This window comes from Drosophila virilis, chromosome 4 (assembly GCF_030788295.1).
Source record: "Drosophila virilis strain 15010-1051.87 chromosome 4, Dvir_AGI_RSII-ME, whole genome shotgun sequence".
NCBI lineage: Eukaryota > Metazoa > Arthropoda > Insecta > Diptera > Drosophilidae > Drosophila > Drosophila virilis.
The window spans coordinates 2,496,757-2,510,123 of NC_091546.1; the positions used below are offsets into that span (position 1 = coordinate 2,496,757).

General features: G+C 42.4%; 4 protein-coding genes across 5 annotated transcripts in view; 2 read left to right on the top strand and 2 right to left on the bottom strand.

Moving 5' to 3' along the window:
- The first annotated feature begins 14 nt into the window (after window positions 1-14).
- Window positions 15-982, top strand: Psf2 (DNA replication complex GINS protein PSF2-like protein). The gene is made up of 2 exons (XM_002059237.4): window positions 15-325; window positions 387-982. The coding sequence occupies exons 1-2, from the start codon at window positions 81-83 to the stop codon at window positions 787-789; spliced, it is 648 nt and encodes a 215-aa protein (XP_002059273.1). The 5' UTR covers window positions 15-80; the 3' UTR covers window positions 790-982.
- LOC6635701 (uncharacterized) lies at window positions 967-2,136 on the bottom strand. The gene is made up of 3 exons (XM_002059238.4): window positions 1,978-2,136; window positions 1,337-1,912; window positions 967-1,270 (listed from the first exon to the last, which is right to left on the bottom strand). Exons 2-3 carry the CDS (start codon window positions 1,888-1,890, stop codon window positions 1,030-1,032), a joined length of 795 nt encoding a protein of 264 aa, XP_002059274.1. The 5' UTR covers window positions 1,891-1,912; window positions 1,978-2,136; the 3' UTR covers window positions 967-1,029.
- Window positions 2,137-2,236: 100 nt separating this feature from the next.
- Window positions 2,237-7,189, top strand: Vps53 (vacuolar protein sorting 53). The gene is made up of 5 exons (XM_032438664.2): window positions 2,237-2,518; window positions 2,700-3,181; window positions 3,242-3,754; window positions 3,818-4,986; window positions 5,545-7,189. Exons 2-5 carry the CDS (start codon window positions 3,089-3,091, stop codon window positions 6,449-6,451), a joined length of 2,682 nt encoding a protein of 893 aa, XP_032294555.1. The 5' UTR covers window positions 2,237-2,518; window positions 2,700-3,088; the 3' UTR covers window positions 6,452-7,189.
- Window positions 7,182-13,367, bottom strand: part of Traf4 (TNF receptor associated factor 4) — a 31,836-nt gene continuing 25,650 nt past the window's right edge. For both annotated transcript variants that reach the window (XM_070209507.1, XM_002059240.4), the window contains one exon: window positions 7,182-9,105. In XM_070209507.1, the coding sequence (XP_070065608.1) occupies window positions 7,909-9,105 (1,197 nt within the window). In that variant the 3' untranslated portion in view covers window positions 7,182-7,908. The remainder of the gene's footprint in view (window positions 9,106-13,367) is intronic.

The window sequence follows — 13,367 nt, forward strand, 5'->3', positions numbered from 1 at the left end:
CGCGCTTTTCAACGATATCGATAACTGTTCTTTCGCTTTGTCGGATTCGCTTTGGCATTGAAAAAGTAATAACAATAAAAATGGATCCTTCAATTATTGAGTTTATTGGCGAGAAATCGATGATTAGCATAATACCCAATTTCTCCAATGAACCGCTTCATCTAATTTATGGCTCTGTGGGTCCATTTCGCGCCGGCTTTCCTGTGTATGTGCCGCTCTGGCTGGCGACGCACTTGCGAAAGCAACAAAAGTGCCGCATTGTGCCGCCGGAATGGATGGATCTTGAAACGCTGGAGGAGATTAAGGAGGAGGAGAAGCGTTCCAAGTGAGTTGATATGTGACAAACCCAATTTTAATGTCACCTGGCACCTGTCCTCCCTTGACAGATTCTTCACAAAGATGCCCAGCGAGCATTACATGGTGGTGGCCCAGCTGGTCATGAGCACGGCACCAGATGATGTGCCGCGTTGCGAGGAGTTGCGCACAATTATCAAGGACATTTTCGACATACGCGAATCAAAGCTGCGCACCTCGATCGATGCCTTCATTAAAGGCGAGGGCACCTACGCCAAACTGGACAATCTGACGCTGCTGGAGATACACAGTGTGCGCCCAATTCTGCCCTATTCCCTGGATCACATAGCGCGCTATCAAAGAATTGCCACCGCATCGCAGCGGGATACTTCCATGCTGGGATTGAGCACAACGGGCGGCGGCGGCGTCTCCGGCTCCGGCTCCGGCTCAGCCACGGTCACGGGCTCCATGAGCAATTCCTTTTTCACGCAGTAACTGTTCATGATGTCGCTCAGACGTAAGTTTAAGTTAATTATATGTATTGTACAGGCTTGGCCAGTTCTATGGTGAAAGCTCCGTTGAGGATACAGAAAGGGTTTGCCTAGTTAGGGAAGCTGTTTGAAGAGTCTTCACTGTAGTTCCTTAGCATTTGCTTCTTCTCATTATAATTCGCCCTTTTTCAATATTACGTTTTAATTAATTTATTTTACAATTTTGCATAAGAATGCGATTTGATTATGCGTGCGGTGCTGTTGCCACCGATTCGGGATGTATTCTTTTGACGTGTCTGCACAGGTTATCCCAACGTGGGGTAACAAATTTGCAGCCAGAGATAATGCAGACGTGGAGGAGAACACCGTCGCTGGGATTCTCCATATGCTTGACAATGTGTCGCTTAATATTATAACAGCGATTCGTGCGATAGCTGCAGGTGTTGCACGCATACGTTTTGGTTTTGCCCTTCTGATAGTTTCTTCTGCAAATGTTAGAGTATTTATTATGAGCACAAATTGTGTTGGGAAGTGTGTTACACTAGGCTTACTTTGGCTTGCCAATGCTGGGCTTTTTTATTTTGGATTCCCTGTTCAAATTAGTTGTAAGCTGATCAATTGATTCCGCATGCTCATCATCAGTTGGCATTGATGCTTGGTCATAATCTGCAATTGAGTCCAGATCCTCTTCGTCGAGTGCATATTCTACACTTGCCACAGATGCCAGATCCTCTTCACTTGGCATCGGTTCCGCCTCTTCACTTGGCATCGGTTCCCACTCATCACTTGGCGCTGGCTCCTCGTCCTCTTCACATGGCATTGCTTCGGCGGCATCCTCGCTTGTGGTTATTGTCGTTCTTGTCTTTTTGACACCATGTAGTCGTTGCATGTGTCGATTCAGATTATCCCAGCGCAACGTTGAGAAGGAGCAGCCCGCATATGGACAGATGTGCTGCAGTTCCTTGGGCGGTTTCTCATAATGATTAACCAGATGTCGCTGAACATTGTAGGCGCGATTTGTCTGATAGCTGCACTTGGAACATTTATATATTTTAATAGGCTTGGGCGCCTTCTTTGGACCTATGACTATCACTTCATCTTCCATGTTGATCAGTTTGCAGTTGAAGCTAAAAGGAAGCATCGAGATTAATGGGAAATAGCTCAAATCCGGCTGCTCAAAATGTAAACATACCGCCAATTGGTACAGATTAAAAACGACTGCAGCGCATTTATTGATACTTGCTCATTAAAACGCTTGCCAGAAAAAATTAATTTTATAAATATATATGTTATCTTTTATTTGTTAATAAATTTCAAACAGCTGTGCGCAATGTGACCGCATTGCCTGCAGCAGCCACAATTTTAGACGGTGCTGCCAACGTGTTGCGACAAAATATGCGCGACAATTTTAGTTTCGTGGTGAATGGCAAAGCGAAAAAATGGCGCGTAAACGGGAAAGTGAAGAAATTGTTCAGTGCAGAAAATTAATAAGAAAACGTTTGAAATAACATGACTATTGCATTCAACTTCGTATATTTGTGAAGTTTACCAATAAGCGGCTGAAAGCTATTCAATTGTTGGTGTGTCTGATGCTGCGTGCACTATTTCCAATGGGCCTGCACAATTGATGCCAAACTAACTGGAATTAAGCAAAAATGTAGTACAATTTCCTTTTTTCCAATGTGCCGCATTTTGTGTCAAGTGCCGTTATTATTATAAGCACGAATTGTGCGGTAAGTGCATTTCGAAATGGACATGAATAAGATTTCGACCCGGCTTTTTTGAGGCTCTTCCTAACCCACATTCCTTGTAAAGTGTTTCCAATGCAATGCAGACTAGTTGCATTTTTAGTGGCTTTTTAAAGTGTTGGATGTTTCACTCACAGCCGCTTATTAATTTTTGAACTCATTTCAGATAAAAATTGCAGCGCAAAGACAGCCTAGCGCAGGAGAATGCAAACAAACGTTGGCAAAAAATACATAACGATCTTGTAAAGGCAGATAAGTCTTGTTTTATGCTTAAAGTCAATTTATAAATGGGCTTAAACATGCTGTTGCGCAGTAAAATTGATGCATAAAAAAAAGCAAATTGGCAAACATTACATGTGCGTAGTGTGACCGTGTATTTTGTGCATATTGACATCGATAGATTTGCCTGCCGATATTGAAGTTATCGATATTTTGAGTAACAGCTGTTCGACAAATAATATGCGTTGCGCTGTGAATGGCAAATGTGACGCGTATGGCGAAAATTTGTGGGAAAAATAAGTTAAGTGAAATTGAGGAAAACAGCAGATATACAACATGAGCGAGACTGTGGCAGATGCCACTGCCGTTCAAGTGATGGGCAGCAACAAGATACACTTTTCCAAGGAGGTGAAGCAGGTTATTGACAAGGTGAGGCAAGCCAAGCAGCGACAAAATCGTGGCATAAATTATGAACAATTTTTTTGTTAGGTGCTGAAAACAGACGAACAGGATCCAATGGACGCACCAGATTTCAACACAGTGGATTACATTAATCAATTATTTCCCAATGAGCAATCGCTGGCCACAATCGATGAGACAATACAGCGCATGCAGTGTGAAGTCTCGCTGATTGATGACAATATACGGTCCGTGGTGCGCGGCCAGACGAACACGGGCCAGGATGGTCAACTGGCGCTGTGCGAGGCACAAAAGGTGATCAGTTCGCTGTTCAGTCACATTATCGATGTGAAAACCCGCGCCGAACGCACCGAGGAAATGGTCAAGGAAATCACGCGCGACATAAAGCAATTGGATTGCGCCAAGCGGAATCTGACCTCGGCCATAACCACGCTGAATCATCTGCATATGCTTGTGGGCGGCATTGAGAGCCTAAACGAGCTAATTGAACGGCGCTCCTATGGCGAGATTTTGAATCCACTGCAAGCCATCACTGAGGTGAATCAACATTTCCAGCAGTACTCGGACATTGACGAAATCAAGGTATGAACCGAATCATTTATAATCAAATAGGGGCCAATTAATCACACACATTTTGTATTCCAGAATCTCTCTCAGAGTGTGGATAAAATTCAAGTAACGCTGGCTCAGCAAATAACAGAGGATTTCAAGGAGGCATTTGCCAACAAACCCTCCACGCAGCACAGATTGGGCTTAAATCAGCTGGCTGATGCGTGCAAAGTGTTGTCCGTGCTGGATGCCAAGGTGAAAAAGGAGCTGCTCAAGTGGTTCATAGCACAGCAGCTGGAGGAGTATATGCATTTGTTTCACGAGAATCAGGATATTGCCTGGCTGGATAAAATAGACAAACGCTATGCCTGGCTTAAACGACATCTGCTGGACTTTGAAGATAAATATGGCTCTGTGTTTCCGTTAGACTGGGAGGTCTCCGAGCGCATTACAGTCGAATTTTGTCGCCAGACACGCCAACAGCTGGCACAGATCATGGCCAAGCGCACCGCAGAGATTGATGTGCGTCTGCTATTGTTTGCTATTAACAAGACGCAAGCCTTTGAGCAGCTGCTCTCCAAGCGCTTCACGGGCGTCACCCTGGGCGCCACGCCCGCCGAACAGACTCGCGTCCTAACGCTGCCAGCTGCGGCAGAGGCATCGCTTACCGTGACCGTATTCCATGATCAAATTGGCCAGTGCTTTAAGCCCCATCTGGACATTTATATACGCAGTATTGATCGAAATTTATCGGAGTTGCTTGAGAAGTTCATTGAGATGTCCAAGGAACCGTACAAGTTTGCAGAGGCCAAGACAACAGTCTATCCCAGCTCGGGTGATCTATTTGTCTTCTACAAGAAATGCATGGTGCAGTGCAATCAGCTGAGCAATGAGCAGCCCATGTACGATCTGGCGCTGGTCTTCAAGAAATATCTGCGCGAATATGCCGCCAAGGTGCTCGAGGGTAGCACGCCCAAGCTGGTCACCAGCAGCACGGGCAGTTCCATCGGCAAAAGCGTCTCCCTGTTAACGCGCGACATGCAAAATCTGTCGACAGCCGCCGGTCAGGTGTTTCACAACTTTCTCAAGGAGGGCGACACACAGCGTTTCAGTCGCGACGATCTGGTGCGCATTTGCTGCGTCCTGACCACCGGCGAATATTGTCTGGAAACAGTGCAACAGCTGGAGGATAAACTCAAGGAGAAGGTTACCGCCGCCTATGTCAGCAAGATAGACATGAGCGAAGAGAAAGATGTCTTCCATCGGTAAGTCTAAACTCTCTCCAATTGACAACATTATCCATATACATATATATAGATATATATAGCAGACTCTATGACTGAACTGACTTATTCACTCATTTTCCATTTTCACAAAATTTTCATTTAAATTTACCTTGTACTTCGAAATATGCGCGAAGCAATTTTGTTTTTTTTTTTTATCAAAAGAACTTCAAATTTATTACAAAATCTTCACTAACAATTTTTGGCGAACAAACTTTTTATTCCATTTTTTTTTTTGATTTGTTTAAAAATTACTTTAAACTATGTTTCGACAAATTTGGAAAATCCGCACTTCAAATTATAAAACGAGGAGAAAAACTGTTCAAGGCTCTGCGTAAAAAATATTCAACAATTATTTTAATTGATTTTGGAAACTTTCTGTTTTTCATTGGATATTCGAAAACTCATTAATTTTAAACGTCTCGGAGCATTCATCTCATCAATTTCATCAAATCCATTCAGCAGCACATTAGGAAAATTTATGGAAAACAGATGTTAAACAACTTTGCAACATTCATAATGAAATCTTACCTTCTTCAGCATCATTTCCAATTGCATACAGCTGCTCGTACAGGATCTGGAGGCAGGCTGTGAGGCCTCGCTGCAGGCAATGGCCAAGGTGCAGTGGCAGCACATCAGCAACGTGGGCGATCAGAGCGCGTTCATCAGCAGCATTTGCGGCAACTTTAAGCAAACGGTGCCCGCCATACGGGACACGCTCGCCAGTTCCCGCAAATATTTTACGCAATTCTGTCATCGTTTCGTGGCCGCGTTCATACCCAAGTTCATTAATGTGCTGTATCGCTGCAAACTGACGTTGTCGGATGGCTCCAATAATGTGCTCGGCTGTGAGCAGCTGCTGTTGGACACGCACTCGCTAAAGACGGCGCTGCTGGAGCTGCCGTCGGTGGGTTCGAGTGTCAATCGCAAGGCGCCCACCAGCTACACCAAGGTCGTGGTCAAGGATATGACCCGAGCGGAGATGATTATCAAGGTAGTGATGACGCCAGTGCAGCCGCCGGCGCATTTTACGCAGCAAGTGCTCAAACTGTTGCCGGACATAACCATAGCTGAGTATCAGAAAATCTTGGACATGAAGGCGGTCAAGCGTGTGGATCAGCTGCAGCTGATCGATCTCTTCAAGCACACAGCCTCCGCGGCCGCAGTCAGCGGTCTTTTGGAGCCAACCAATAGCGAGGAGGAATCGCTGCCCGTTGCCAATGAGGTGCCTGCGCCAGCAACAGAGGAAACCGAAACAGATGCGAAAACCAATTCGTCGTCTCTAGATGCCACAACGGCGCCCGCAGCTGCAACGAATGCGACGCCCAAACGTGCATTCATCTTCAGCGTGGGCAGCTTTACGGGCAGCGCGGACAAGAATGCCGATGGCAGCTCCCAGACAGGTATACGCAAGCTGGAGAGTCTGCTCAAGAAACGTTTTCCCTAGTCAAGTCCACTAACTAACTAGTAAATACAACAATCAAAACATTCCATTAGTTCGATGTAATTTTAAACAGCAGCAGCAGATGTTCCACATTTCAACGAATCGAAAGCCTAACTTGAAGTTAGTATTTGTTTCTTAAAGAATTTACAATGAATATTTGGAGATACTTTAAAGAATGTCAAGGCTATTTATTTTCATGATTGTCAAGTAACAAAATTATTGAATAACTTGTGTAATATTTAAGAAAGTTTTGAATATCCTTTAAATTAATATGAGTCAAGAGAGATAATTCTTGAAAAGATTAAGTAATTTAATTGGAAAAAGAAACCAGTCTCGAACAACTTTAAATATTTTTTTAAGCTGGAAAAAAATGGCAAATATTTGTAAACTTTAAAAGAAAACAGTTTTCAAATTTTCTTTTGTCATTTATAGAACTTCTTAATTATTTAGAGTTGCCTTTAGGTTTTTTTTGCATTTTAATGTTTGACAAAAGAACTCAAGTTCTTTTTTGCAAAAGATTTCGAGCGAACATCCTGAAAAATATGTTTCGAATGAAGTCAAATATAAAACTCCGAATATAGTAGTTTTTTAAAGATAACTTTTCCGAAGAGCTGTCATCAATAAAAATGTTTGCAAGAAACGATTTGGCAAGAGTAAATTCTATGATAAATGACAAACAAAAAAAAAAAACCAAAAATTGTAAAACAAAACGAATAATGAAAAGCATTTCATGTTGGTTTACTGGATATTGTATTTGCTTTTATTGTAGACTTGACTGCTTAGTGTTAAAAAAACATTTAACTTATGTGACTATATTCAAAAATTGTATTCTTATGTGTTCGTTGTGCTAATGACTACGACAATGTTCGCTTAAAGTTCTATGTGGAGCGCTTACAAAAACTAGGATTTGCTTTTTAATGCCTATGTACATGCAAACTAGGTTTAACTAATTCAAAAATCGTACGATCTATAATTTGAAGATCTTTTGAAAGTTTTTAAAGTCGCCCAATGGGTGCGCACAAAAAATACAAATCTCTATAACAAAAGACTTAAGACACGAACTAAACAACTACATTGATAATATTTCGAACAATTATTTCAAAATTTTTCTCTTTTTGTTTGCTTTTGTTAATTTAATTTTGTTCTTTATGGTCGTTATGTTAATATGCTTTGGTTTAATTCCAGCACTGCAAAAACCTATATTGATATCTATATATATATATATATGTCTGTATATGTATGTATATAAGGTATATGACTATTACGCGGTAGGCGTGGCAGTTCAGCATTCAAAGGCCAGTTAGAACCAAGCGGCTAACAACGCCCGAAGCCGAACGCTTACTTAAATATTATGTACACAGGCCCAGCCGGGTATACACACTCTCGCACATTCAAATACACGGTATTTAAGAAAGTCGAGTGCTCAGGCTTAAGGCTCCAGGAAACTGTGCGAGCTCTGCTTAGACGGCGACAATCTTGCTGGGATCGACCTTGACGCGCAGAAAGACTGTATCGCTCTTGATGAACGGTCGGCTGTGCAGCAGCTCGTGCGAGATGAAGCGTGGAAAGCCAAAGCCCAGCTGGTCGGGCTCATTCGATGGCCGCTGGAAGTTCTCCCAGGTGGGATCGGGCACAAATGATTCGGCAACGCCGCCCTGGCCGCTCTGGGCGCCCTGCTCGAACAGCGTGAATGTAATCGAGTGGGAGAAGGGCCACTTGAGCAGCGCATCATATTCGCCCGGCAGCACCTTAATGTATACGGAGACATGGGTATTCTCGCCGGGTCCATTGCCATTGAGAAACATGGACGCCTGCAGCTTATAGCCGTACTGTGAGGTATAGAATGGCGGCGAGACCAGCTCGAGGCCATCCTTGCCGCGTGCCTCGTTCATCTTGGCCGACCAGTCGGTTATCTTCCAGAGCAGCGTGCCCGTATAGTTGATCGACAGCTTTGACACCGCCGACTTGAGCATTTGTATTTGCTGACCCTGGCGCGTGCTCAGCGCCACCATCAGCGACAAATGCGCCGCGGCGCTGCTCTCCAGATGCGCCTCCAGCAGCTGGCGCGGTCCCTTAAAGCGGCAGCCGGCCTCCTTAAAGCTGCAGGCCAGCGCCAGCGATTGGCATTCGTCGCGCAGATGCGCCTCCAGTTCGCCCCGTGCTATCGGACCCGCATCGCAGCGCTGCGGACAGGCCAATGGGGTGCGCGGACACTGGGCCGCGTGCAGCTGCAGCGTGTCCGCCGAGAATTCGCGCTGGCAGTGGGCGCAGCGACGCAAACGCTTGGCGCAGTCCTTTGATTTGTGCAGTGTCATGCGACCGCGCAGCACACGCTGACCGCACTTGGCCTCACAGTAGACCGGCTCCTGGCCGCAGCTGCCGTTGTGCTCCTCCAGTCCGGCGCCCGAGAATTCGCTCTGGCAGAATTCGCAGCGTGTACGCCGCATGGTGCATGTGTACTGCAAATGATCCGTCATCATGATGCGCGGTATCTGTGCGCCGCATTTATTGGGGCACTGTGTGGCATCGTGCTTGCACGTGTTCAGATGCCCCTTCAGCTTGCGCAGCTCATCGGACCATTTGCAGCCCTGCTTGTGGTGTATGCAAAAGACCAGGGAGCCCATTATGGCCTGTTTTGGATCTGGACCGGGATAAATCTGCAAGGGGTAAGTGATAAAATGTTTCAATTAGTGACTGCTCAAAAGATTCTATAGAATTAAACATAGATATATGTATAACTTCTGAAAGCAAAGTATCTCACAGATACAATATATTGCGCAATCAATATCTATCTACAACTATCGGCTAAGTATTTGGCTGAAATTTCCCACTTTAAATTTATATAGTTTTTGGGGGGTTTCCTCTTCAGAATAATGGGAAGTGTATCTAGGAGATACAATATCTTCACTGTCTAAAAAGCTTTACAAGTCTCTTTTGTGTGCTTTGTGAAAGATAACAAATGTATCTTTAAGATACAAACATTTTTCGTTTTGCCGCAGTTGAAAAGTATCTATGAACTACAATATCTCCGCCATATCTTAGATACATTCCCTTTCCGTGCACTTGTTTAACTCTTACAAATGTATCTATCAGATACAACATAACATTAGAAGTTATGTATATGACGGATACAATACCTTTAGCGCCTATTGCAAATGTATCTAGCAGATACAATATCTGAAGCACTTACTTTGTACTTGACTTTGCCAAAAACGTTGCCAAAAACCCATCGAACCTAACGGACGCACTTGCAACTCTTGACTGTTAAATATGCCGCATCAGGCGAACACTTTTATAGCTAAGCTGATGCTTGTTCCTGTTTCTATTTTCGTTTCTGCTGCTGATAAGCCGATATTCGAGGATGTTTCTCGCTTATCTATTTAACGGAACCAACCACTTTATTGGTTTTTTGCTTTGCCCGTGGAAGCCAGCTACCTAAGCGATGTGCTACCTGCACACCTCGCACCTCACGCATCTAAGTCGTCAACAGTTTACACATGACTGATCATGTTCTTAGACACACTCGCACACACACACACACACACACACCGATGCACACTCACACACCTAGGCACAGGCATGCACTTCCTGTCTACCATTTTGGGCCTGCGCCTGGGCTTTGCTTGAGTGCATTCTGTGCATGCGGCTTGTTCTGAGTTTTCTTATGCTCGCTACGCCTTCCTTTTGCTGTTGCATTTCTCTTAATTACAACAACACAACAACAACAAATGGCAAAAGGGGGCGTGGCCAGCTGGGCAGCTAAACATCCGGCGAGCTTTTCCATATCGTAATAAATTGTGCGAAAATATTTATGACTGGCTATTGAAGTAATTAAAACAAAAAACGCTCAACCCGTTGATGCATACATGTGCATGTATGTATGCATATGAGAAAGTATTCAAAGATGCGTCTGCCTTGTGTGTGTGTGTGTGTGTGTGTGTGTGTGTGTGTGCAATCCCCCCACAAATGCGCAGCTCCTAACTGAGCGTCGCGACATTTCCGGTTGACTCTTTTTAATTGACCTTATCTGCAGTTTGGCGGCGCCCGAGCCCGAGCCTAAGCCCGAGCGTGGCTTGACTTTTGATAAATGAACATGTCTCGACATGTCGCACACAACAACAACAACAACAACAACAAGTACTCTCAGAGAAAATGACATGAAAATGAAAGATATATAATAAGCAATTAACACATGAGCCGAGCCCCGGTTCGCTCGAGCTCTCTGGAATGGGCGTAGAGCATGAAACAGAAGCAGAAAAAAATACAAAAAAAAGAAGAAACAGATATAATAATACATACATACACATGTATATGTATGTATTTCTAGGGAATTGCCGCTTGCTGGTAATTTAATTTAACGTGAAAACAAGTTTTGCGCTGTTCTTAATTTTATTTTTGATGTCACTAAAAATCTGAACTATGGCCAGCACCAAAATTTGTTGGTGAACTCTGCGTAATACCGAGACAAAATGGACCAATTAGCCGGCTTTGAATTGGGTGCAGTATATATGTAGATATGTATAATTCAGGAAGTAACGACTGCCACTCAGCTTGGCGATAAAATAAACAAGATGTTGAAAATGTTTACACAAATTGAAAATGATGTGCGGCAGGCAGGCAGGCTGGAAGAGCATTTGCTCTTGCTCTTGCTCCTCCTTAGTTTATGCACCGACAAGCGCAGAGATCAAAAAGCCGACTGTTTGTCAACGTGGAACCAACTGTTTACAGGGAAATCAAACAGTTTCCCAAAAAGGAGACGAGGCAGTGGAATTGCGAGAGATCATTGACTTTTCATTCAGGCAATTGAGTTTGCTTTGGTGCGGACCACACAGCTTAGCCGAAATGATTATATGCCTAAGATAATTATCTAGAAATTGAGCACCGGAAATATATATTAAAATATAATAGCTCAGCTAAGTGTCAATTCAACAAAATGTGAACTGCCTTGAGACACTCGACATAAACAAAAATAAAAACAAAAATACAAATTGTGCTGGGGCGTCTTTAACTGCATTGAACTCCAGTTCAGGTGATTAACGAATAAAATTAAAAAAAAAAAAACACTTTGCCAAATTTTACGTAAGGCAAATGAAATAAACTTTAAAAGCGTGTTATATAAAATCAAATGATTTTAAATTCAATTTGTGCGTGCACACCATGAAAATGAAAGCGCAGACAAAATATAAAAGAAAAAACTTAAAAAAAAGGGTAAATAAAGAAATACAACAAAAACTCAGGCAGGTTGTCAAATCAAAAAAAAAAAGGGCTGCTTTTAAATAAAAAGTCAACAAACTAAAACAAAATAAAGTAAATAAAAAGTAAACAATCAGCAAGAACAGCTTATCGCCGGCACACAGAGTCTTCAATGCCCTAGAAATCATATAGAAATGAAGGCTATAAAACTTATATATAAATGTACTTACATATATATATATATATATATTTAATAGATTTTGGTTATACTCAAAAAGGCAAATCAAAGCTCCGCCCAGTTGGGTTAAGATATCCTAAATATACAGCGATCAGGTAGAAAGATCTTCGACAGTTTTACAGATACGATGTGAGAATAGTTGATGAAACTATCATTGAAAACAGAGCCTATGACAGCTATAAGATATAGTGCCCCGATCTGACATATGTACTAACTGCAACAGAAAGACGAACTTATGCTAAGTTTCAAGAGTTTGGCTTTAAAATTGAGAGACAGATACACAGAGAGACAGACGGATATGACTATATCAGCTGTTGTTGCTGATCTAGATTATATACAGAACTTTTTGAGTTTGGGAACAAATTCAAATACCCTTTCCAAGGCTATAAATAAGGCTTTCACTTAAAAAGACATTTTATGCATAAACGTTCCTTTTGGGAGCTCTATATTAAGATTTTATCTAATATATTTTATGTTAGATAAGTAGATATATCCATAAAGATGTGAAAGATCTCAGTTCTCGAACGATCCTTAGTCAGTCTAACATGCCTATATCAACTAGTCTGTTGATACTGAACAGGAATATATAATTATCTTCCCTGCGCTACGTATTTTATGATCAAATTTAAATACCCTCTGCTAAAGTAGCTCCTGGTTGAGCAGAAGGCGTGGCAGCAGGGCAGCACTTCAACGCACTTGGAACATAAAAATTAATTTTTGAAAAAAAAAAGAGCGCGGCAAATGCACTTTTGTATAATTTTAGACAACAAAATCGATGCCCGCTTCTTGGCATGGGTCTACTTAGCATTGTTCGGGGTAGGGGGAAGAGAAAACCCGAGTGATATTTGTGTATATCCAGAAAGTTCAAGGCGCTCGTAGATATTATTATGGGGCACGGCTGACAAGCGTGTTTTATTTTTGGTTGGCTTTTTTTTATGGCTTTTGGTGGGGTTAGTTGGTTTCGGGCTCCAATCAGGCCGCAATTAAAATCGATGCCAACGCATTGTTTATGTTATTGTTGAAAGTTTCTTGAAGCACCAACAAAAAAAAAAAAAGAAAATGAAAATTCTTTTTGGGCATATATTCCACTATATTAATAGACTAACTTTGGGGGTGCAAAAGTGCTGCTGCTGCTGCTGCATTTTTCCTTTTCTTATACTTATTTCATCTTCTGTGAGTTGCAGGCCTGTTTTTTTGTTCATTTCTTTTAATATAGAGTGCATACATGTGTTATTGAGCGATCGATTTGCTGGTCTGTTCTGCTTTATAAACTATCCATGTTCTTTGTTTTTATAGCGGCATTATGTTGATATATGGTGTAGCATATATATTAATTGGGAAGGATTACGAAATATCCATATTTTCTGATAATAAACTGGTTGACAGCTTCGATTGTTGAGTATGTTAGTATATGTGAAATATTTCTAATGCCTGGAAAGCTTTTGCTCCATTTCAAATATAACATAGGTATTGTTGTAGTAAAAGAGT

Bases quoted from the DNA above. Each gene is read 5' to 3' on its own strand.
- Psf2 (XM_002059237.4), top strand. From the start codon at position 81: ATGGATCCTTCAATTATTGAGTTTATTGGCGAGAAATCGATGATTAGC. The intron at 326-386 runs GTGAGTTGATAT...CTCCCTTGACAG, and splicing joins GAGGAGGAGAAGCGTTCCAA to ATTCTTCACAAAGATGCCCA.
- Vps53 (XM_032438664.2), top strand. From the start codon at position 3,089: ATGAGCGAGACTGTGGCAGATGCCACTGCCGTTCAAGTGATGGGCAGC. The intron at 3,755-3,817 runs GTATGAACCGAA...TTTGTATTCCAG, and splicing joins CGGACATTGACGAAATCAAG to AATCTCTCTCAGAGTGTGGA. The intron at 4,987-5,544 runs GTAAGTCTAAAC...TACCTTCTTCAG, and splicing joins GAGAAAGATGTCTTCCATCG to CATCATTTCCAATTGCATAC.
- LOC6635701 (XM_002059238.4), bottom strand. From the start codon at position 1,890: ATGGAAGATGAAGTGATAGTCATAGGTCCAAAGAAGGCGCCCAAGCCT. The intron at 1,271-1,336 runs GTAAGCCTAGTG...TAACATTTGCAG, and splicing joins CCCAGCATTGGCAAGCCAAA to AAGAAACTATCAGAAGGGCA.